This window comes from Eucyclogobius newberryi, unplaced genomic scaffold (assembly GCF_026437365.1).
Source record: "Eucyclogobius newberryi isolate DKJ021-1_F unplaced genomic scaffold, fEucNew1.0.hap1 SCAF_7, whole genome shotgun sequence".
Taxonomy (NCBI): Eukaryota; Metazoa; Chordata; class Actinopteri; order Gobiiformes; family Gobiidae; genus Eucyclogobius; species Eucyclogobius newberryi.
The window spans coordinates 3,931,651-3,955,963 of record NW_027316389.1 but is presented as its reverse complement, the minus strand read 5'-3'; the positions used below and the strand labels follow the sequence as shown (position 1 = coordinate 3,955,963).

At 51.7% G+C, this 24,313-nt stretch overlaps 1 protein-coding gene across 1 annotated transcript in view; it reads right to left on the bottom strand.

The window, feature by feature from the left end:
- tmtc3 (transmembrane O-mannosyltransferase targeting cadherins 3) overlaps positions 1 to 24,313 on the bottom strand; it is a 73,789-nt gene that overhangs the window by 35,653 nt on the left and 13,823 nt on the right. Inside the window, exons 5-7 of the mRNA XM_072435540.1 lie at positions 23,971 to 24,086; positions 23,657 to 23,829; positions 13,668 to 13,920 (exon numbers count right to left, since the gene is read on the bottom strand). Of these exons, the coding sequence (XP_072291641.1) occupies positions 13,668 to 13,920; positions 23,657 to 23,829; positions 23,971 to 24,086 (542 nt within the window). The remainder of the gene's footprint in view (positions 1 to 13,667; positions 13,921 to 23,656; positions 23,830 to 23,970; positions 24,087 to 24,313) is intronic.

The following is a 24,313-nucleotide window of genomic DNA, read 5'->3' as shown; positions in this document are numbered from 1 at the left end:
TACACAGTTCTCTGCTTCTTCTTCGTACTGGACTTGAACATTAGCAGATCATTTTGCATTTTTCCCCATTGTATTCCCGTTCAAGCGACGGATTTTATTTTATATCTTCCACGTTGCATTTGTGAAGTGAACGTAGCGCACGGCGGAGCAAAGTCGTTAAAAAATAGCGTTTGGCGTCGGGCCCTTTGACACAGTTGTACTCGCGTGCGTCTCTCCTTCCGTGGCGTGACCCTGCGGAAGCGCCCGGACCACCGCGGCGGGTCAATCGCGGCCCCATTAATCCCGTGGCGTTCGCGTCCGTAATCCCCCGAAGGCCGCGGTTCACTGGCCGCCCTCTGTCAGCGCCTTGCACAACGCGCACCCTTTCGCCGAGATCGCATTATTCAAGCTGCTTCTGGGGGGGATTTCTTGAACCGTTTCACCGGACACGGCGCGCGGAGTGACGGCGAGTTCAAGCTTTTCCCCGCCGCCTTCTCGGCCTTGGCCCCGCCTCCGCAGCCCAAAGGAAACACATACTGCATTTTCTGGACTATAAGTCGCACCTTTTTTCATAGTTTTGGCCGGGATGCGACTTATGTGATATTATTTGTTATTTTCACACTGACAACCACAAGAGGGACTCATTTACACCTCATTTACACCCAATTTAGACCTAATTTACACCTCATTTAGACCTCATTTACACCTCATTTAGACCTCATTTAGACCTCATTTACACCTCATTTAGACATCATTTAGACGTCATATAGACCCAATTTAGACCTAATTTAGACCTAATTTACACCTCATTTACACCTCATTTAGACGTCATATAGACCCAATTTAGACCTAATTTACACCTCATTTAGACCTCATTTACACCTCATTTAGACATCATTTAGACGTCATATAGACCCAATTTAGACCTAATTTACACCTCATTTAGACCTCATTTACACCTCATTTAGACATCATTTAGACGTCATATAGACCCAATTTAGACCTTATTTACACCTCATTTAGACCTCATTTACACCTCATTTAGACATCATTTAGACGTCATATAGACCCAATTTAGACCTTATTTACACCTCATTTACACCCAATTTACACCTCATTTAGACATCATTTACACCTCATTTAGACATCATTTACACCTCATTTAGACATCATTTAGACGTCATATAGACCCAATTTAGACCTGATTTAGACCTAATTTACACCCAATTTACACCTTATTTACACCTTATTTACACCTCATTTACACCCAATTTACAACTCATTTACACCTCATTTAGACATCATTTACATCTCATTTAGACATCATTTAGACGTCATATAGACCCAATTTAGACCTGATTTAGACCTAATTGACACCCAATTTACACCTTAATTACACCTCATTTACACCCAATTTACACCTCATTTGTCATTTAGACCCAATTCAGACCTGATTTAGATCTAATTTACACCCAATTTAGACCTCATTTACACCTTATTTAGACCTCATCTGCACCCAATTTAGACCTAATTTAGACCTCATTTACACCTAATTTAATTTAATTTTACAAGAGGGCGCTCTAGGTTCTAAGCGACGCAGAAGAAAAATCTGCACTTCCTCTTCCTCTGGAGTTTGTGGAGTTGTTTAGAAGTGACACAGAGGAAGAACAATTCAATGGATTTAGTGATTTGGGGTAAAACTGATGCGTTGCTAAACTTGTTAGCATGTTAGCATGTTCTTTATGCTATAGTTATCTGAATACCTGTTCATATGTTACGCTAACATACCAGACACTTACCACAGTTCTGTCTGTGCCTCATGTAGCTGAAGGTGTTAGCGTTAGCATACGTCATGTAGCTGAAGGTGTAAGCGTTAGCATACGCCATGTAGCTGAAGGTGTAAGCGTTAGCATACGTCATGTAGCTGAAGGTGTAAGCGTTAGCATACGTCATGTAGCTGAAGGTGTAAGCGTTAGCATACGTCATGTAGCTGAAGGTGTAAGCGTTAGCATACGTCATGTAGCTGAAGGTGTAAGCGTTAGCATACGCCATGTAGCTGAAGGTGTAAGCGTTAGCATACGCCATGTAGCTGAAGGTGTAAGCGTTAGCATACGTCATGTAGCTGAAGGTGTTAGCGTTAGCATATGTCATGTAGCTGAATGTGTTAGCGTTAGCATACGTCATGTAGCTGAAGGTGTAAGCGTTAGCATACGTCATGTAGCTGAAGGTGTTAGCGTTAGCATATGTCATGTAGCTGAATGTGTTAGCGTTAGCATACGCCATGTAGCTGAAGGTGTAAGCGTTAGCATACGTCATGTAGCTGAAGGTGTTAGCGTTAGCATATGTCATGTAGCTGAATGTGTTAGCGTTAGCATACGCCATGTAGCTGAAGGTGTAAGCGTTAGCATACGTCATGTAGCTGAAGGTGTTAGCGTTAGCATATGTCATGTAGCTGAATGTGTTAGCGTTAGCATACGTCATGTAGCTGAAGGTGTAAGCGTTAGAATACGCCATGTAGCTGAAGGTGTAAGCGTTAGCATACGCCATGTAGCTGAAGGTGTTAGCGTTAGCATACGCCATGTAGCTGAAGGTGTAAGCGTTAGCATACGCCATGTAGCTGAAGGTGTTAGCGTTAGCATACGCCATGTAGCTGAAGGTGTAAGCGTTAGCATACGCCATGTAGCTGAAGGTGTAAGCGTTAGCATACGCCATGTAGCTGAAGGTGTAAGCGTTAGCATACGCCATGTAGCTGAAGGTGTAAGCGTTAGCATACGCAGACCTGGTCTTAGATTTTATCAAAGAAATGTCCCCAAACATTTTTTACTCATACTCCAGTGCGACTTATATATATAAGTATATATATAAGACTTATATATATATATATAAGTATATATATTTTCCTTCCCTATTAAGCATTTTTTGGTGCGACTTATACTCCGGAAAATACGGTACTACACTTCATGCCATTATAAAAGTCTTAAACGATCGACTCGCTGCGACGGCGGTGATTTCAAACGAGGCTCCTGCGCCGTTACCTTAATGTTTCCTGATCACGCGCATTAGCTCATGTTCAGCAAAGCGCCGCGCGGCACCAGGAACCATTTAAAACGCCGCTCGCCTTTGGCCTTTGTGTGTTTTTTGTGGCATTTGTGTGTTTTCATGTGGCGTTTGTGTGTTTTCGTGTGGCGTTTGTGTGTTTTCGTGTGGCGTTTGTGTGTTTTCGTGTGGCGTTTGTGTGTTTTCGTGTGGCGTTTGTGTGTTTTCGTGTGGCGTTTGTGTGTTTTCGTGTGGCGTTTGTGTGTTTTCGTGTGGCGTTTGCGTGTTTTCCTGTGGCGTTTTTTTGTTTTCCTGTGGCGTTTGCGTGTTTTTGTGCTGCGTTTGTGTGTTTTTGTGCTGCGTTTGTGTGTTTTCCTCTCTGTCTTGTGTAGTTTAGCCTTGTAATAATAATAATAATAATAACTTTTATTTATATAGCGCTTTTCAGTGACCCAAAGACGCTGAACATAATAAAAAAGGGGGGGTATTTACAGACAGGGGGGGACAACACGTACAGAACACATTAATATACAGATAAAATGAACAAGACAGAAGAAGTAGAGAGAAAAAGATGGGGATGTAACAGGGGGTAGAAGTGTAGGCAATGGGGTAGAGGAGGCTTGTAATGTTCAGCGGTTCATTTTTCAGACTTCTCTCAAACTTTGAACACAAGTTTGCAATTAAAACACAATTCTAATCCAATCACAATGTTTGGCAGACAAATAGATATGTTTTGCCCAAATTGTCATCTTTTTTGTGTCCCTGGAGGTCAAAAATAAGTTCTTGTGCTCGATGTTGCTATGGCTACACTGGTGTTCTTCCGCAGAGCACGCTAAGGTCAACTCAATAGATTTTTTAAATACATTCTGTGAATTCTAGAGGTTTTGAACTTTCAGATGGAGGTATGTCCACGTCTCCACGGCTGATGCGTATCTGGAGATCACCGCTCGCTCTTTGTCTTGGTCTATACCTCGCTCTCACCGATAATGTTGGACTTAATCAAAATTGGATTAGCGAATCATAAAGGCTGCAGTTGTTGAGGTAATACGATTGTCCACGTGTCTCCAGGAAGTCTTGTTCTGTCTCGAAGTGGCTGATCCGTTCAGACCGAACATGTTCTGAACGGTGGATGGAGGTGGATGATTATCTGCTCCAACGCATCAGACGCCAACATAAACTATTCAATCGATCAAAATCAAATCATTCAATTATTCAATCAATTAAATGATGATATGACCAAAGTGGTCGACTCAAAAAGACCTCAGAAAGAGCTGAAACAAATTAAACTAGATAATGTGCAATGGCTGAAGCCAGTGCGAGTGTCTGCATTCTTGTGTAAGAATGCAGCATATGTGTAGTAAAGACTTTATTCAGTTTAAGCTGAAGTTAACTAGTTTAACTTCAGCTTAAACAAGTTGAAGCTGAAGTTGTGCAATGTAGTTTAGTTGTGTAAAGAAGTGTAATGTGCAACATGTGTGTGAAAGTACTGCATGTGTGTGAAAGTACTGCATGTGTGTGAAAGTACTGCATGTGTGTGTGAAAGTACTGCATGTGTGTGAAAGTACTGCATGTGTGTGAAAGTACTGCATGTGTGTGAAAGTACTGCATGTGTGTGAAAGTACTGCATGTGTGTGAAAGTACTGCATGTGTGTGAAAGTACTGCATGTGTGTGTGAAAGTACTGCATGTGTGTGAAAGTACTGCATGTGTGTGAAAGTACTGCATGTGTGTGAAAGTACTGCATGTTTCTGTTAGTATCCGCTCTGCTGAGACTCTGTTTACCGGCTTTATTCCAGAGCTGACTCTTCTTCATCGTCCTCTCCTTCTTTGATGTACGGCTTTATTGTTCTTACGGCTTTCTTCTTAGGCTTTCTTCTTCTTAGGCTTTCTTCTTCTTAGGCTTTCTTCTTTAGGCTTTCTTCTTTAGGCTTTCTTCTTCTTAGGCTTTCTTCTTCTTAGGCTTTCTTCTTCTTAGGCTTTCTTCTTCTTAGGCTTTCTTCTTTAGGCTTTCTTCTTTAGGCTTTCTTCTTTAGGCTTTCTTCTTTAGGCTTTCTTCTTCTTAGGCTTTCTTCTTTTTAGGCTTTCTTCTTAGGCTTTGTTCTTTAGGCTTTGTTCTTTAGGCTTTGTTCTTTAGGCTTTGTTCTTTAGGCTTTGTTCTTTAGGCTTTCTTCTTCTTAGGCTTTCTTCTTCTTAGGCTTTCTTCTTCTTAGGCTTTCTTCTTCTTAGGCTTTCTTCTTTAGGCTTTCTTCTTCTTAGGCTTTCTTCTTTTTAGGCTTTCTTCTTAGGCTTTGTTCTTTAGGCTTTGTTCTTTAGGCTTTGTTCTTTAGGCTTTGTTCTTTAGGCTTTGTTCTTTAGGCTTTGTTCTTTAGGCTTTGTTCTTTAGGCTTTGTTCTTTAGGCTTTGTTCTTTAGGCTTTGTTCTTTAGGCTTTGTTCTTTAGGCTTTGTTCTTTAGGCTTTGTTCTTTAGGCTTTGTTCTTTAGGCTTTATTCTTTAGGCTTTGATATGTCGTTGCACCTGCTTCTCTGGGTATTATGATAGAGAAAGGGCCGGGTTGGCCTTGTGGTTTCGGAATAATGGGCGGGAGTTCAATCTGCGGAACGTTCTGGCGATCCAGTCACAGGGTTTGTGTCAGGCTGTGGTTGCTTACTTATGTAGCACAGGGCTGGGTAAACGTTTATAGAGGTGGGGGGTGTTGGAGACTGAGCCGAGGATGAGGAGCAAGAGGATGTTCTAACGCGCTTGGACTTCATGGGCCTAGAAACACCAAAGTGATGGAAGAAGGACTTCTAAAGGATAAAACGACAAAGACGTCCCATGACCTCATGGGCTTTGTACTTCCCAAAGCACCGAACGTCAAAGAGGGAGAGGAAGATGAAGAAGAGTCTCCCTGGAATAAAGCCGGTTGGTCTCTGACACAACAACTATTCTAGTCACAAAGACATATCCAAAGCAATGGAAGGAGTACTTTTACGGACTACGACAGAGTCTGAGGACTACGAAACAACAACAACAACACAACAACGAACAATACCTCGTGCACTTGGATGCCAACTGCCATAAAAAACTACAACGACAACAGTTTGGATATTACGGCAACATAGAGGAACGCCTCGGTCCGTATGACGGGGAAGAAGAAGAGGAAGCGTGACCTGGTCGGTGACGATATGAACAGCGGGGAGGACTCCCCTGGAGCCACTGATCCTGTGCAGCGTAGGGCGTCTTCTTGCTCGTCTATGGAGGGCTCTCTCAGTGAGGAGCAGGGCGGGGGGGTTGCAGATGTCGGGGATGTGAGTTCAGAGTGTAAGGTGTTCATAAAGCTCGCGCAGGATAATGCGTCCTTTAAGGGGTGGGATCCGATGGCGTTGACAAGGAGCCTGACTGTAGCTGTGGGAGTGGTCAAGCATGCGAGTGTCCTTAGGGATGGCTCGCTGCTGGTTGTGTGCAAGGACGTGGCTCAGCAAAGGAAGGCGATTGAAGCTAAGTGTCTGGGTGGGAAGGACATTCTTGTGTCTGATGCTGTAAGAGGCACGGTCAGGGGAGTTATAGTAGGCGTCCCTACGACGACATCTGTGGATGACATAAAGGAGAATTTGACTGGAGCTAAGGTGGTGGATGCTAGGCGGTTGAAGATGACCCGGGATGGGGTAAGGTGTGACAGCCTGTCGATAATGATTAGATTTGAAGGTGGGATCCTGCCTCGTGTGGTGTGCGTTGGGTACATGCGCTATGGCGTACGCCCATATGTTCTGCCGCCCCTGCGTTGCTTCAAGTGCCAGCGCTTTGGGCATATTGCAGCGGTCTGTAGAGGGAAGCAGAAGTGTGGTAAATGTGCAGGAGACCACGAGTATGGGAAGTGTGACGACGGAGCAAAACTCAAGTGCTGTAACTGTGGGGGAGAGCATAGCTCTGCCTACGGGGGATGCGTGTTCAGCAAGAGGGCTGCGGAGGTGCAAAAAGTTAGAGCCTCTCAAGGAATATCCTACGCGGATGCGGTCAAGAAGGTGTCTGGTAGTCAGGTGACGGTGGATGCAGTGGGGGCTGCCAGTGCTGCTGGTGTCCTAGGCGACAGGGGAGGGGGCAGCGTTGCCCGCAGCCAGGGGGAGGTCCCCACTGGGATGCCCGTGAGTGTGGCTTCCACGGGCAGAGGCCCTGTGGGTGCGGAGGATGTACTGGTTGTGAAGAGGAAAGATTTCTTCCTCTTTATAGTGGAAGTGATTAACTGTACTGGGCAAACCAAGAAGAGATCCGAAAAGACTAAGATCATCGCTAAGGCTGCAGGGAAGTACTTTGGAGCTGGGGGCCCCGAGTGGACGGAGATAGAGGATGCGCTGCGGGAGGGCGCCCTGCCCCATTCTGGCAGTGGGAGTGGGGGGGCTCCCGATGCGCCGTCAGGTTCCGGGGGCTCATAATGGCGGTGGTTGTCTTGCAATGGAATGCGCGTAGTCTTCGTGCTAATGGCCAGGAATTTAAGCATTTTGTCTCTACCTTGTTGAACAAGCCTCACGTTATGTGCGTGCAGGAGACTTGGTTACGACCTAGGTGGGGTTTTGGGATACAAGGGTATGTGTGTGTTAGGAATGATAGGGAGCAGGGTAGAGGCGGAGGTGTGGCTGTGTTTGTCCGAGATGACCTAAATTACGTTGTTGTCAGTGTGAGTAAAGCGCCGGAGGCCCTGGCGGTGAGGGTCTGGCTGGGTGGTGAAGCTGTTACTGTGGTTAACCTTTATAATCCGTGTGGTGAGTTAACGCTAGAGTCCTTACATAGTATCGGTAAGGATGTTCGGGGAAAGGCCGTGTGGTGTGGGGATTTTAATGCGCATAGCGCTTTGTGGGGCGGTAGTGGTACCGATAGGTATGGGCAGGTGGTAGAGGGTTTTATCAATCAAAGGGAGTTGGTTTGTCTGAATGATGGGGGTGGGACCCGCTATGATATGGGGACCGGTGCGGAAAGTGCAATAGATCTTACACTTGTGTCCAAGGAGTTAGCTGGTGTTTGTAGTTGGGAGGTTCTTGGTAATCTTTCTTTTGGTAGCGATCACTATCTAGTCCGCACCGTGATTGGCTTTGGGAGCTGTGTGGTCAGGGGGACGAGGATCCAGAGGTGGCAGTTGGCAAGGGCGAACTGGGGGGCTTTCCTGAGGAAAGCTGATGATGGTTCTAGGGTTCTGCAGGAAGGAGGATTGACTCAGGTGGATGATCTCAATAGTGCAATTGTCTCGCTCATCACGCAGTCAGCGGTAGGCACGATTCCTAAGAGTGGTGGTAGTGGACATAGGAAGCGGGTGCCGTGGTGGACTGAAGCATGTGGTCATGCTGTTAGGGCGAGAAATGCGGCGTTTCGCCGGCTAAGGGTTGCCCACACTGAGGGTGCCCTCATTGACTACAAGAGGGCCCGCGCTGTTGTGCGGACAACTGTGAGAACGGCCAAGAGTGCCTATTGGAGGCGGTATTGTTCCGAAATTGGGAGAGAAACGCGTCTCGGGGATGTTTGGGGGATGATTAAGCGGATGCATGGGGTTGAGCGCCGTCGTGGGACCCCGGTCCTAATACTGAATGGTGTTGAAGCAGTCAGCGACGTTGACAAAGCTGAACTGTTGGCCAGCACCTTTGTGTCGGTGCACAGCTCTGACAATCTCTCACCTGCGGAAAGGCACTACAGGGAGAGTACTTTGGCCCAGAATTCTGAGCTGATTGGGCACCAGCCTTCGACTCAAGATGACCTTGACCTTCCGTTTAGTTTGTTTGAGCTAAGGAGAGCACTTTCTAAGGCGAAACAGACAGCCCCGGGTAAAGATGAGGTGTGCTATGACATGCTCTCTCATTTGACTGATGACACGCTTGGGCTAGTCCTGGGTCTTTTCAACCGTGTTTGGGATTCAGGTTGTGTTCCATCTGCGTGGAAACAGTCTACGGTGGTGCCGGTTCTGAAGCCGGGTAGGCCAGCGTCTGACCCTTCAAGTTATAGGCCGATTGCCTTGACGTCGCAGCTCGGGAAAACGATGGAGCGCATGGTTACCGAGCGGTTGGATTACTTCTTGGAGAGTCAGGGTTTGCTTCCCGCGCACCAGAGTGGTTTCCGTAGGGGCAGGAACACCATGGATTCCGTGTTGTGTTTGGAATCTGATATCCAGCTGGCCAGGGCTCAGAAAGAAAAGGTTATTGCGGTGCTCTTTGATGTGGAGAAGGCGTACGATATGGTTTGGAAGGATGGGCTCCTCATTAAGCTGCGGAAGTGTGGTGTGAAGGGTAAACTGTTTAACTGGGTCCGGAGCTTTCTGTCTGGCCGGCGTATCCAAACCAGAGTGGGCGCTGCTTACTCTGGGGTCTATGGGGTGGAGAATGGGATCCCGCAGGGGAGTGTGTGTAGCCCTATCTTGTTCAATGTTATGATTAAGGACATCTTTGACGACGTGGATGGGTCTGTTGGGAGGAGCCTTTATGCTGACGATGGCGCTCTATGGGTGAGAGGGAGGAATCTCCGGTTTTACGAGGCGAAACTGCAAAGGGCAATACAGCAGGTGGAGCAGTGGACCCTGAAGTGGGGGTTTAAACTGTCCGTACGGAAGTCTCAAGTGATCTGTTTCTTCAATGGACATAGGGACGTCTCCCTTCGACTGCATGGGCAGGTGCTCGAACAGGTCAGGGAGGTGAGGTTCTTGGGGGTCACCTTTGACGAGAGGCTTAGTTGGCGTCGGCACATTGATGAGGTCAGTGGTAAATGCAAAAGGGTGAATAACTTGCTTCGTTGTCTATCCGGCCAGGACTGGGGGGCCAGCAGAAGGTCGCTCCTGGGTATTTATCGGGCCGTCATGAGGGCGGCTATTGATTATGGCTGTATAACCTACATGTCTGCGGCTGAAACTAACTTAAAGAAGCTTGATGTGGAGCAAGCCCAGGCCTTGCGCATCTGCTGTGGGGCTTTTGGGACCTCCCCTGTCTCGGCGCTGCAGGTTGAGTTGGGGGAATTGCCGTTGCGGCTCCGGAGGCTGGAACTTCTGTTGGCTTACTGGGTGAGTGTGCAGGGTCATGCGGGCTCTCACCCGGTGAGGGACTTTCTCGGGGTTGATGGGGGGCAGAGTGAGGCTGGCGGTGTGATTTTCAGCCAGGTGGGAGGTGCGAAGGCGCGGCTTGCGGGGGTTGGTGATCTGCGTGTGGGCCCGTCGGTGGCTTTGTCTGCTATGGCTCCGTGGAAGTTTGTCCCGGCTCCTGTTGATGTTGGCTTGCATGGCAGGCTTGGAGGGGTCGCTGGGAGGGCACCGCAGTTTGCCGTTCAGGCGCTCATCGATGGGCACTCGGGTGATGTGTTTGTTTATACCGACGGGTCTAGGGATCCTGAGAGTGGGCGTGCTGGCGCCGCTTGTTTTGTGCCTGACCTGGGGCTGGCGGTCAAGAAGGGGTTGACGGATCGCCTTTCTGTTTTCACGTTGGAACTTGTGGCGATGCGGTTGGCGTTGGAATGGGCGGAGTCTGCTTTGCAGTGTTGCGGCGTTGTGGTGGCCTCTGACAGCCTTTCTGCATTGCAAGGCATTGAATCTGGGAGATCGGATTGCGGACGGGATGTGTTGAGTGGCATCTTCTGTCTGATGCTCTCCCTGTCCGGGAGGGATGTGGGGGTTTCCTTCATTTGGGTCCCTGCGCATGTGGGGGTGGATGGTGGCGAAGTGGCTGATGCACTGGCTAAACGTTCCCTTCGGCGGCCATCAATTGATGTGGCGGTTGAGTTGAGCAGATCTGGAATCAAGCCTGTTGTCGGGAGTCATGTGGTCGGCCTTTGGCAGGAGTTTTGGAGCCGCTGTGTTGCTGGACGGCATCTCTATCACGTACAGGGTGGTGTGGGTCCTTGCGGGTCTATGGGCAGGGACGCGTGGGAGGAAGGGGCCTTCGCCCGCGTGGGGATTGGCCATGCTGGACTCGGTTGGTCACTGAGTAGGATGGGCAGGCATCCGACCGGTCTGTGTGGTCGCTGTCGGGTGCCGGAGACTGTCGAGCATGTGCTGGTTTGCTGTGGGGCTTATGATAGGGAGGGGGCCGGGTTGGCCTTGTGGTTTCGGAATAATGGGCGGGAGTTCAGTCTGCGGAGCGTTCTGGCGATCCAGTCACAGGGTTTGTGTCGGGCTGTGGTTGCTTGCTTATGTGGCACAGGGCTGGGTAAACGTTTATAGAGGTGGGGGGTGGTGGAGACTGAGCCGAGGATGAGGAGCGAGAGGATGTTCTAGCGCGCTTGGACTTCATGGGCCTAGAAACGCCAAAGTGATGGAAGAAGGACTTCTAAAGGATAAAACGACAAAGACGTCCCATGACCTCATGGGCTTTGTAAAACAACAAAGACGTCCCATGATCTCATGGGCTTTGTACTTCCAAAGCACCGAACGTCAAAGAGGGCGAGGAAGGTGAAGAAGAGTCTCCCTGGAATAAAGCCGGTTGGTCTCTGACACAACAACTATTCTAGTCACAAAAACACATCATGACCTCATGGGCTTTGTAACGCCAAAGCGATGGGAGGAGTACTTTTACGGACTACGACAGAGTCTGAGGACTACGAAACGTCTGAGGAATAAAGTCTGGCGGTAATGCAACACTCGGATGCCAACCGCCATAAAACAACAACAACAACAACAACACAACAACTATTCTAGTCACAAAAACACGTCATGACCTCATGGGCTTTGTAACGCCAAAGCGATGGGAGGAGTACTTTTACGGACTACGACAGAGTCTGAGGACTACGGATGCCAACCGCCATAAAACAACAACAACAACAACTACGAAACGTCTGAGGAATAAAGTCTGGCGGTAATGCAACACTCGGATGCCAACCGCCATAAAACAACAACAACAACAACGTTCTTTCACTCGTTTGACGTCTGTCCGAGAGACTGCTAGCCTGCACCTGCCCTGCACCTGCTTTGTCTTCCTGCCTGTCTATCTGAGCTAAGTTGGTGCTTTCCTGTTTTGACTTTTTGGAATATTGAATCTTTGTTAAATATTGCGTTTGGGTTTTGCCTCCGGGATCATAACAGTACGAACTGACCCAGATGAACCCAGCAGATCCGAATAAGACGGCCCTCGAACAACAAGGAACTGTGCTGGGGCGGTGATCGCTTCAAGCATCAGAGACCTGACGGCCCAGATACAGCCTCTTTCGCCTCCTGAAAACGCTCTTCGCCTGCAGTTCAGCTTGAAGTGACGTCACCTGTTTAGTGAGTTCATCAGCTCCGTGTTTTCGTCCTTTCTCTTCGGCTTCTGCAGCAACTCTTTCCAAAACTTTCTCCAACGCTTGGACATTTTTTGCCTTTTGTTTCTAAGATGCACCTTATTTATCATCGTGGAGGCTGCAGTGAAAGGAGAGCTTAGCACAAAAGCAGCGCTCCTGTTCGGCGCTCCTGTTCCTGTTCGGCGTACATATTCAGCCTTCTCGCCCGTCCATGTTTTCTGCTGCGTTTTGCAGCACAAACGACGCTCAGTAATTCAGTTGATGATTGTGTAGTTTGCGACTGAAATAGTTGTTTTGTCCTGACACATTGTAAGATGGTGCTGAACGCAGACCTGAGCAGGGAGAAAGGGAGAGAGAGCCTCAGTGACCCGGCTGCACCCCCTCCTCCCTGTAGAGACACTAATGCTAGCATTAGCGTTAGCATTAGCAATTTACTTTTGCAAATACTGAAAAAAGTATAAGTTGTACAAATGTCAAAAGCAAAAGCAGCAATTAGACGGTAAAAGCGATCGTAAAAAGGTTAAAACCTGTTGAAATCGGTGAAAGTGTTAAGGAGATGAAACACGTCAAAAATAAATGGGAAAACAAGAACATATAGTGTCTGCTTTATGACGCAGACACTCAATGAACAACGTCTAGTGTAATCCTCAAAACAAGAAGTTATGTACTTCTGTGGGTGTTTTTATGGTTTTTATGGAGTGGTAGTGACTTGTTTTAGTTTAGCAGTTCAGATTTCATTGAATGCTCCTGGACTGGACAAGGAACAGAGGTTATTGTCAATGAAAAGGCTCTGAAAACGAGCTTTCAATCAACACAAATCAGTGTCTTAATCATTTTACCCGATAAAGATAATGAGATCATGTGTTTGCAGTCGCTCAGAAATGTGCTTAAACCTGTCTAAATGTCACTTCCTGAGATTAGATACAACTGATCACAAAAGTGCAGAGACGTCATACGAGTGGCGTTTGTGTCTTTTCCTGTGGCGTTTGTGTCTTTTCCTGTGGCGTTTGTGTCTTTTCCTGTGGCGTTTGTGTCTTTTCCTGTGGCGTTTGTGTCTTTTCATGTGGCGTTTGTGTCTTTTCATGTGGCGTTTGTGTCTTTTCCTGTGGCGTTTGTGTGTTTTCCTGTGGCGTTTGTGTGTTTTCCTGTGGCGTTTGTGTGTTTTCCTGTGGCGTTTGTGTGTTTTCCTGTGGCGTTTGTGTGTTTTCATGTGGCGTTTGTGTGTTTTCCTGTGGCGTTTGTGTCTTTTCCTGTGGCGTTTGTGTTTTCCTGTGGCGTTTGTGTCTTTTCCTGTGGCGTTTGTGTCTTTTCCTGTGGCGTTTGTGTGTTTTCATGTGGCGTTTGTGTGTAAAATGTCCCTTCCTGAGATTAGGTACAACTGATCACATGCAGTGCAGCGATATCACACGTTATACGCCCCTAAACGTGACGTGACGTACCATGATGACGGTCTTGGCCGAGCTGTGCCCGTAGCGCAGGCTGTGGAGCGCCAGCAGGCCCAGCCAGGCGTAGAACAGCAGCGTGGCCAGGTTCCGAGGGTCCAGGACGGACTCCACCAGGGGGATGGTGCCCATGGTCCAGTCGCAGCAGAGCTCGGACGGAAAGAGCAGGAGCCACGCGTTCACCGGGAGGAGGTAGTTAAAGGTGAGCTGTCGAGACGGGGCGGGGCTGACGGCGGCCGGGTTGTCGAACCTGTGGAGGACGAGCCCAGCGGTCAAGCTAACACGTTTGATACGATGTTCTGGGTGGGACGACATAAATGTGGTCCCATGAATACAGAAAAGAGTAGTAGCAGCAGACAAGCAGGTCGTGGGGTTAAAATGAGACCACAAACTGCTTTCTGCATGTAATTCTACAGCGTTTTATTCTCCAAGAACCAGGACGTGTTCGTTAGCATGCTAATGTTTGTTAGCTTGACTCTAGGCTTGTAATCGACAAAAGACACGCTGCGTATTCAGAACCTCAAGGGAATTCATCCAGGAAAACTTTAGAGCACATTTAATTGTAAAAAGGCAGAAAAAAAAACATAACAGTATTTAAAATGATTAGTTGAAAAATAAAAATAAGAGTTCATCGACCGATTAATAGACTAAATGACTAAAGGCCCCCAGCCCGACCACACTCTGGTCTCTGAAGGATGTGTTTTAGATCATCTTTAATTCAAAAACACATCAAACCTTCTTTCAGCCGGTTTATGAAGTCTTCACATGCCAACGCTGAGTAACACCGCCAGAACCATCACTCCTGCTTCCACCTCCTGCCCCTCGCCACCTCCTGCCCCTAGCCACACCTCCACCCTCACCAGCTCTCGCCCCCTCTCTACACTCACCAGCTCTCGCCCCCTCTCTACCCTCACCAGCTCTCGCCCCCTCTCTACCCTCACCAGCTCTCGCCCCCTCTCTACACTCACCAGCTCTCGCCCCCTCTCTACCCTCACCAGCTCTCGCCCCTCGCCCCCTCTCTACACTCACCAGCTCTCGCCCCTCGCCCCCTCTCTACCCTCACCAGCTCTCGCCCCCTCTCTACCCTCACCAGCTCTCGCCCCCTCTCTACCCTCACCAGCTCTCGCCCCCTCTCTACCCTCACCAGCTCTCGCCCCCTCTCTACCCTCACCAGCTCTCGCCCCTCGCCCCCTCTCTACACTCACCAGCTCTCGCCCCCTCTCTACCCTCACCAGCTCTCGCCCCTCGCCCCCTCTCTACCCTCACCAGCTCTCGCCCCCTCTCTACACTCACCAGCTCTCGCCCCCTCTCTACCCTCACCAGCTCTCGCCCCTCGCCCCCTCTCTACCCTCACCAGCTCTCGCCCCCTCTCTACACTCACCAGCTCTCGCCCCCTCTCTACACTCACCAGCTCTCGCCCCCTCTCTACCCTCACCAGCTCTCGCCCCTCGCCCCCTCTCTACCCTCACCAGCTCTCGCACCTCGCCCCCTCTCTACCCTCACCAGCTCTCGCCCCCTCTCTACCCTCACCAGCTCTCGCCCCCTCTCTACCCTCACCAGCTCTCGCCCCTCGCCCCCTCTCTACACTCACCAGCTCTCGCCCCCTCTCTACCCTCACCAGCTCTCGCACCTCGCCCCCTCTCTACCCTCACCAGCTCTCGCACCTCGCCCCCTCTCTACCCTCACCAGCTCTCGCACCTCGCCCCCTCTCTACACTCACCAGCTCTCGCCCCTCGCCCCCTCTCTACACTCACCAGCTCTCGCCCCCTCTCTACCCTCACCAGCTCTCGCCCCTCGCCCCCTCTCTACCCTCACCAGCTCTCGCCCCTCGCCCCCTCTCTACACTCACCAGCTCTCGCCCCCTCTCTACCCTCACCAGCTCTCGCCCCTCGCCCCCTCTCTACCCTCACCAGCTCTCGCCCCTCGCCCCCTCTCTACCCTCACCAGCTCTCGCCCCTCGCCCCCTCTCTACCCTCACCAGCTCTCGCACCTCGCCCCCTCTCTACACTCACCAGCTCTCGCCCCTCGCCCCCTCTCTACCCTCACCAGCTCTCGCCCCTCGCCCCCTCTCTACCCTCACCAGCTCTCGCCCCTCGCCCCCTCTCTACCCTCACCAGCTCTCGCCCCCTCTCTACCCTCACCAGCTCTCGCCCCCTCTCTACCCTCACCAGCTCTCGCCCCTCGCCCCCTCTCTACACTCACCAGCTCTCGCCCCCTCTCTACCCTCACCAGCTCTCGCACCTCGCCCCCTCTCTACCCTCACCAGCTCTCGCACCTCGCCCCCTCTCTACCCTCACCAGCTCTCGCACCTCGCCCCCTCTCTACACTCACCAGCTCTCGCCCCTCGCCCCCTCTCTACACTCACCAGCTCTCGCCCCCTCTCTACCCTCACCAGCTCTTGCCCCTCGCCCCCTCTCTACCCTCACCAGCTCTCGCCCCTCGCCCCCTCTCTACAATCACCAGCTCTCGCCCCCTCTCTACCCTCACCAGCTCTCGCCCCTCGCCCCCTCTCTACCCTCACCAGCTCTCGCCCCTCGCCCCCTCTCTACCCTCACCAGCTCTCGCACCTCGCCCCCTCTCTACACTCACCAGCTCTCGCCCCCTCTCTACCCTCACCAGCTCTCGCCCCTCGCCCCCTCTCTACCCTCACCAGCTCTCGCCCCTCGCCCCCTCTCTACCCTCACCAGCTCTCGCCCCTCGCCCCCTCTCTACACTCACCAGCTCTCGCCCCCTCTCTACCCTCACCAGCTCTCGCCCCTCGCCCCCTCTCTACCCTCACCAGCTCTCGCCCCTCGCCCCCTCTCTACCCTCACCAGCTCTCGCCCCCTCTCTACCCTCACCAGCTCTCGCCCCTCGCCCCCTCTCTACCCTCACCAGCTCTCGCCCCTCGCCCCCTCTCTACCCTCACCAGCTCTCGCCCCTCGCCCCCTCTCTACCCTCACCAGCTCTCGCCCCCTCTCTACCCTCACCAGCTCTCGCCCCTCGCCGCCTCTCTACCCTCACCAGCTCTCGCCCCTCGCCCCCTCTCTACCCTCACCAGCTCTCGCCCCTCGCCCCCTCTCTACCCTCACCAGCTCTCGCCCCTCGCCCCCTCTCTACCCTCACCAGCTCTCGCCCCTCGCCCCCTCTCTACCCTCACCAGCTCTCGCCCCCTCTCTACCCTCACCAGCTCTCGCCCCTCGCCCCCTCTCTACCCTCACCAGCTCTCGCCCCTCGCCCCCTCTCTACCCTCACCAGCTCTCGCCCCTCGCCCCCTCTCTACCCTCACCAGCTCTCGCCCCCTCTCTACCCTCACCAGCTCTCGCCCCTCGCCCCCTCTCTACCCTCACCAGCTCTCGCCCCTCGCCCCCTCTCTACCCTCACCAGCTCTCGCCCCTCGCCCCCTCTCTACCCTCACCAGCTCTCGCCCCTCGCCCCCTCTCTACCCTCACCAGCTCTCGCCCCCTCTCTACCCTCACCAGCTCTCGCCCCTCGCCCCCTCTCTACCCTCACCCGCTCTCGCCCCTCGCCCCCTCTCTACCCTCACCAGCTCTCGCCCCTCGCCCCCTCTCTACCCTCACCAGCTCTCGCCCCCTCTCTACCCTCACCAGCTCTCGCCCCTCGCCGCCTCTCTACCCTCACCAGCTCTCGCCCCTCGCCCCCTCTCTACCCTCACCAGCTCTCGCCCCCTCTCTACACTCACCAGCTCTCGCCCCCTCTCTACCCTCACCAGCTCTCGCCCCCTCTCTACCCTCACCAGCTCTCGCCCCCTCTCTACACTCACCAGCTCTCGCCCCCTCTCTACCCTCACCAGCTCTCGCTCCTCGCCCCCTCTCTACACTCACCAGCTCTCGCCCCTCGCCCCCTCTCTACCCTCACCAGCTCTCGCACCTCGCCCCCTCTCTACCCTCACCAGCTCTCGCCCCCTCTCTACCCTCACCAGCTCTCGCCCCCTCTCTACCCTCACCAGCTCTCGCCCCTCGCCCCCTCTCTACACTCACCAGCTCTCGCCCCCTCTCTACCCTCACCAGCTCTCGCCCCTCGCCCCCTCTCTACCCTCACCAGCTCTCGCCCCCTCTCTACACTCACCAGCTCTCGCCCCCTCTCTACCCTCACCAGCTCTCGCCCCTCGCCCCCTCTCTACACTCACCAGCTCTCGCCCCTCGCCCCCTCTCTACCCTCACCAGCTCTCGCACCTCGCCCCCTCTCTACACTCACCAGCTCTCGCCCCCTCTCTACCCTCACCAGCTCTCGCACCTCGCCCCCTCTCTACCCTCACCAGCTCTCGCACCTCGCCCCCTCTCTACCCTCACCAGCTCTCGCACCTCGCCCCCTCTCTACCCTCACCAGCTCTCGCACCTCGCCCCCTCTCTACACTCACCAGCTCTCGCCCCTCGCCCCCTCTCTACCCTCACCAGCTCTCGCCCCTCGCCCCCTCTCTACCCTCACCAGCTCTCGCCCCTCGCCCCCTCTCTACCCTCACCAGCTCTCGCCCCTCGCCCCCTCTCTACACTCACCAGCTCTCGCCCCCTCTCTACCCTCACCAGCTCTCGCCCCTCGCCGCCTCTCTACCCTCACCAGCTCTCGCCCCTCGCCCCCTCTCTACCCTCACCAGCTCTCGCCCCTCGCCCCCTCTCTACCCTCACCAGCTCTCGCCCCTCGCCCCCTCTCTACCCTCACCAGCTCTCGCCCCCTCTCTACCCCTCTCTACCCTCACCAGCTCTCGCCCCTCGCCCCCTCTCTACCCTCACCAGCTCTCGCCCCTCGCCCCCTCTCTACCCTCACCAGCTCTCGCCCCTCACCCCCTCTCTACCCTCACCAGCTCTCGCCCCTCGCCCCCTCTCTACCCTCACCAGCTCTCGCCCCTCGCCCCCTCTCTACCCTCACCAGCTCTCGCCCCTCGCCCCCTCTCTACCCTCACCAGCTCTCGCCCCTCGCCCCCTCTCTACCCTCACCAGCTCTCGCCCCTCGCCCCCTCTCTACCCTCACCAGCTCTCACCCCCTCTCTACCCTCACCAGCTCTCGCCCCTCGCCCCCTCTCTACCCTCACCAGCTCTCGCCCCCTCTCTACCCTCACCAGCTCTCGCCCCTCGCCGCCTCTCTACCCTCACCAGCTCTCGCCCCTCGCCCCCTCTCTACCCTCACCAGCTCTCGCCCCTCGCCCCCTCTCTACCCTCGCCAACTGTCGACCCTTGATGCTTTCTCCTTCCTGTTGTCGTGCTCGTAGGGTCCATGTTATAATGTTATTTACATTTCTATTTGTTTGTGGCGTCATTCTGAGGCATATTTTACCGTTTCGTGAAGCGTTAAGCACAAATAATGCTCAATAACAAAACTTGCTTTGCCCAGAACTCCCAAATCGGATGTTCCAGCTTTCAAAAGGTTGTGCAAAGCCCATAATCACATTTGAGTTTTACCCTGGACTTGGCTCGACTTCAGCCTGTTTCAGGCACACACCGCTGCCTAAGTGTCTCCAAACGCCCTTATAGATACTCCAGATACCATCAGAGACATCGTTACACGCTCAACCCCGACTTCGCCTCCACAATTAGCCTAAACAAGCTGGTAAATCCCCTCATCTTAACGTCAGAGATTCAAACTCTGTCTCTCTTAAATAAAGATAATGTGCTAATCCTGGTTTTAAAGCGGCTGCGTCGCCCGCTGCAGACAATCCGGAGTCGACGCTGGATAAGCGCTGAGTAGATTAGCATAGCCGGGCTAACGGTCTGGGCTTTTATCGCTCCGATCGTACTTCATCATGTCCAGACTAACCCAATTTGTTTTGGGGGTCGACACGAGATGATGAGGAGTATTAAAGCTGCACTGTGTAACTTTTCTGCTCAAAAGCTCCGTACAGTCTCCAGAGTCTTCCTGTTAATAAAAGCCTGTAATTTAATAAATGCCAGATAAAGAAGTTTAAATAAGATGTATTGAGCTTGTGCAGCGATACAGTTATGATCTATGACACATGTAGATTATTATTCTATATTTTGGATCACAATATTCATCTCATTTACTTTCATTATTTGTGTCGTTCTCAGCCCTTTAAACCTGCTCTTGACCTTTGGTTTGGGCATCTCATGTTTAAGAACAGTTTTTATAACAAATAAAATGACATTTGCCGTTTCTCCCGGGCCTAACTGGGTTTTGGCGCCGTCTACTGGCCGCAGAGGGAATCGCGCCACAGTTTAAATCTGGCCTCTCACTTCCTGGTCTCGGCAGAAGTTAAACTGAACGCGATGAGACGGGAGAAAGTCTGAGAACGAGTCCGGAGGTGATTTATGGAGTTAAAAATGTATTTATGGAGTTATAAACAGAAGATTCTCAGTTCCACGTCACAGAAAACGATCCGTCACTGGAATTGTCGGACCGGACGACCTGCGGCGTTTGTGCAGATCTTCACTGAAGCGTTTCCATGACGTCTTGATGCAGTAGCGTTTCCAGTACAAAAAAATAATTAATGTTGTAAAACACGAGACTCCGAGGCAAAAGCAGGGACGGGAAACAAATGACTTTACGCAAATCCAAAAACTGATTTATGAACCTGTCGGGAATACAAAGTGTTGGGTTAATAATTCATCATCTTAATGAGTTGGGCCCCTCCCAGTTTCTGACAGACACGGGAGACTCGCCCACGGGTGCTGCCGTGTGCGTAGAACTGTTCAAGAACATTAAATTACCTATTGTTTTGCCAGTGCTCGAAGAAGTAACTGTAACTGTAACTCAGGCAAAGGAGTTTAACGTCCGATTTGTATTTTGTTTTTTTATAGTTTGGCTGATATTTTATTATTCATTCATTCATTTTCTCCCACTTGTCGGAGTCGCGCGGGTGACGAGCCTGTCCCAGTGACTTTGGGCCTTAGGCGGGGCTCACCCTGGTCAGGGGCTGGTCATAGCGTTACCATAGCGACACAGACTGGATCAGGGACACCTGGAGCCTGAGGAGTGTCGCTGGTGTAAAGCTTTCCCACGCGGCGGGTGCAGGACAGGCCTCTGTTACTGTGGAATGTGAGCGCACACCGCCCCCAAAATATTAGGCCATAAATCACATAAAAGTCATTCATGATGGCGCTTATCAGGGGGCGTGTCACTGTGGGCGGGGTTAAGGGAGTCCTACTCTTATGGGACACAGAGGGCGGAGCAGAGCGGGTAGGACCATCTCTGCATCTCTTCACACAGTCTCAAGGCCCTGGAGGGCCAGCGTTCCCCGCGGGCCGGAAAACATATAAACAAGGGCCAAAAGCGTGGGGGCCACCGTGAGCAAGGGACCCTTCACTTTCATGGTGCAGGGCTTTCCATTGGTCCAGGGACACGTGACACGCAGCTTGAGCACAACAGACACAATCTGTGACTTAAAACATGGTACGGCACCTGGCACCTGGCACCTGGCACCTGGCACCTGGCACCTGGCACCTGGGGGGTGAGGTGCATGGTGGTAGAGCGGTTGGCCTCTCGCCTCCCATGAAGGAGATTGTGGGTTTGATGTTTGCGTCCAAACACATGTGTGCAGTGTTCTCGCTGAGGGGTTTCAGCAGCACGCTGCGGCTGTGACCCGCCATGATCAAACGATACCGCCAGGTATTAAGATCACGGCACGTAGGCGCATGCTTGCACGGCGCACACACACACGGCGCACACACACGCACAAACGGCGCACACACACACTCGCACACACACACGGCGCACACACGACGCACACACACGTACACACGGCGCACACGCACGCACACACACACGGCGCACACACACGCACACATGGCGCGCACACACGCACACACACACACACGGTGCACACACACACACGGTGCACACACAGCGCACACGGCACAGCACACACGGCGCGCACACACGGCACACACACATGCACACACGGCACAGCACACACACGCACACACACACACACACAGCGCACACACACGCACACACACACGCACACACACACACACACACGCACACACACACACACACACACGGCGCACACACACACACACACGGCGCTTGCTCGCACAGTGATCTTAGCGGCGTAGTACTTCTCACTCCCGTGTAGTACCATGTGAGAGCCTAAGGCGCGAGCAGAAATATTTGAAGTACTTTCACCGCCGTCCTCAAACCTCAGGCCAGCGAGAACACTGGTGTGTGAATGTGAGAGTGAGTCTGTGTTGACCCTGCGACGAGCTGGCCCCTGCCCAGGGTGAACCCGCCTAAGGCCCAAAGTCACTGGGACCAGCTCCAGACACGCTGTTCCACTGCCGGGAACTAGCAGGAGAAAATTAATGCATTTTTTTGGTTGTTATATAAAAGTAAGCGTAACAGGAAGGAACACATATATAAGTATATAAAAGTGTGTTGTTTTTTGGCTTTTCCTCGCCTTTGTTAGTCGAGCAGAACATGTCCTCGGCTCCTTCCCCCTGAACCCGAGCATAAATCTACCTGACAGGAACAAGATCATGTCGTGTTCCTAAAATTACAGCCTTATCCCGTCTAGAAGGACGACTAACTATTCATTAGATTGGTGTAACCAATAAAGATATGAAGTACAAACAATTAGCGTTGCCCAAGGCGGAACTGGAGATACAAGCGCTTGTAATGTTTTTGTTCTACTGCTGACAGACGGAGATCCATTTTAATTTAGGGTTTGTAACCAGTCGTTAAATAGAACACGGTGCACGATTCTTAGTCAGGCAAAACTAAACAAACTTTGAATTAAGTCACAAGATTTCAACTTTTCCAACACAAAAAGAGCGTGAATCATGCGGCGCCAGCACTTTGCTACAAACCGTCTACCCGACCACGACACCCGACCACGACACCCAACCCACTGAACCCACCCAACCCACTGAACCCAACCCACTGAACCCACTGAACCCAACCCACCCCACTGAACCCACTGAACCCAACCCACTGAACCCACTGAACCCAACCCACTGAACCCACCCAACCCACTGAACCCAACCCACTGAACCCACTGAACCCAACCCACTGAACCCAGGACACCCAACCCACTGAACCCACCCAACCCACTGAACCCACTGAACCCAACCCACTGAACCCACCCCACTGAACCCACCCAACCCACTGAACCGAACCCAACCCACTGAACCCACTGAACCGAACCCAACCCACTGAACCCACGACACCCAACCCACTGAACCGAACCCAACCCACTGAACCCACCAAACCAAACCCACCCAACCCACTGAACCCGAGCTTTGATTTAAACCACTTTTCTTCATGTAGTTTATTTATCTTATTATTATCAGGCCCGAGCCGAAGGTCCGGCCAAAATCGAGTAGTAAAGGAGGAACATTTTGAACCCGTTTAATACCTGGTGAAGACGGGCTTTTTCCTGCCGTGTTTAAACAGAGCGCTGGTGAAAAGAGGGTTCACCTGGTGAAAAGAGGGTTTACCTAGAGAAAAGAGGGTTTACCTGGACAAAAGAGGGTTTACCTAGAGAAAAGAGGGTTTACCTGGTGAAAAGAGGGTTTACCTGGTGAAAAGAGGGTTTACCTGGACAAAAGAGGGTTTACCTGGTGAAAAGAGGGTTTACCTGGACAAAAGAGGGTTTACCTAGAGAAAAGAGGGTTTACCTGGTGAAAAGAGGGTTTACCTGGTGAAAAGAGGGTTTACCTGGTGAAAAGAGGGTTTACCTGGACAAAAGAGGGTTTACCTGGTGAAAAGAGGGTTTACCTGGTGAAAAGAGGGTTTACCTTGTGAAAAGAGGGTTTACCTGGTGAAAAGAGGGTTTACCTGGACAAAAGAGGGTTTACCTGGTGAAAAGAGGGTTTACCTGGTGAAAAGAGGGTTTACCTGGACAAAAGAGGGTTTACCTGGACAAAAGAGGGTTTACCTGGTGAAAAGAGGGTTTACCTGGTGAAAAGAGGGTTTACCTGGTGAAAAGAGGGTTTACCTGGACAAAAGAGGGTTTACCTGGACAAAAGAGGGTTTACCTGGTGAAAAGAGGGTTTACCTGGTGAAAAGAGGGTTTACCTGGTGAAAAGAGGGTTTACCTGGTGAAGACGGGCAGCTGGGACTGTATGACTTGGACCCTGACGATGACCAGGAGCAACGTGCTGATGACCAGGACAATGAGCTTCAGAAGAGTCTGCAGCAGAGCCAGGGGGAAGCCATCTTTGCCCAGGACAAAGTGTCTGACCGTGTCCAGGAGCAGCGGCAGCGTGAACTGACCGGGAAGAGAACACGGGAGAAGATTCAGATCACAACATCATCTGAATCTACTCTCCACGTTCATATACTGAGGGAGGATGATGTGGTAAATAAAGGATTTCATTGATGATTGGTCAAAAACTGTATCGTGACAAACCCCCTGAGCGATGAAGACCTCGTAAACGCAGCAGACGCCGACCACGGTGATGCCCTGCTCTTTGCATAGAGTCGCTATGGCAACCAGAAGCACAGTCAGGGCGATGGGGCTCCACACTGAAGCGGCACAAAAGCACACATTTGAAAATAAAACGCAGACTCCGGCGCGTAGGAGTCACGTGCATCATGATTTCATTTTAAAGTTTGTACTATCCATAGTCTAAAACTGAACCAGTCAGACTCTTTTACCAGGTGATGACCGCACACTGACCCTGGAGATAAAGTTTGAACGGTCAGAAGGACAACGTGCTCATTATTCACTGGGAAATATTTGGGCCTCAAAA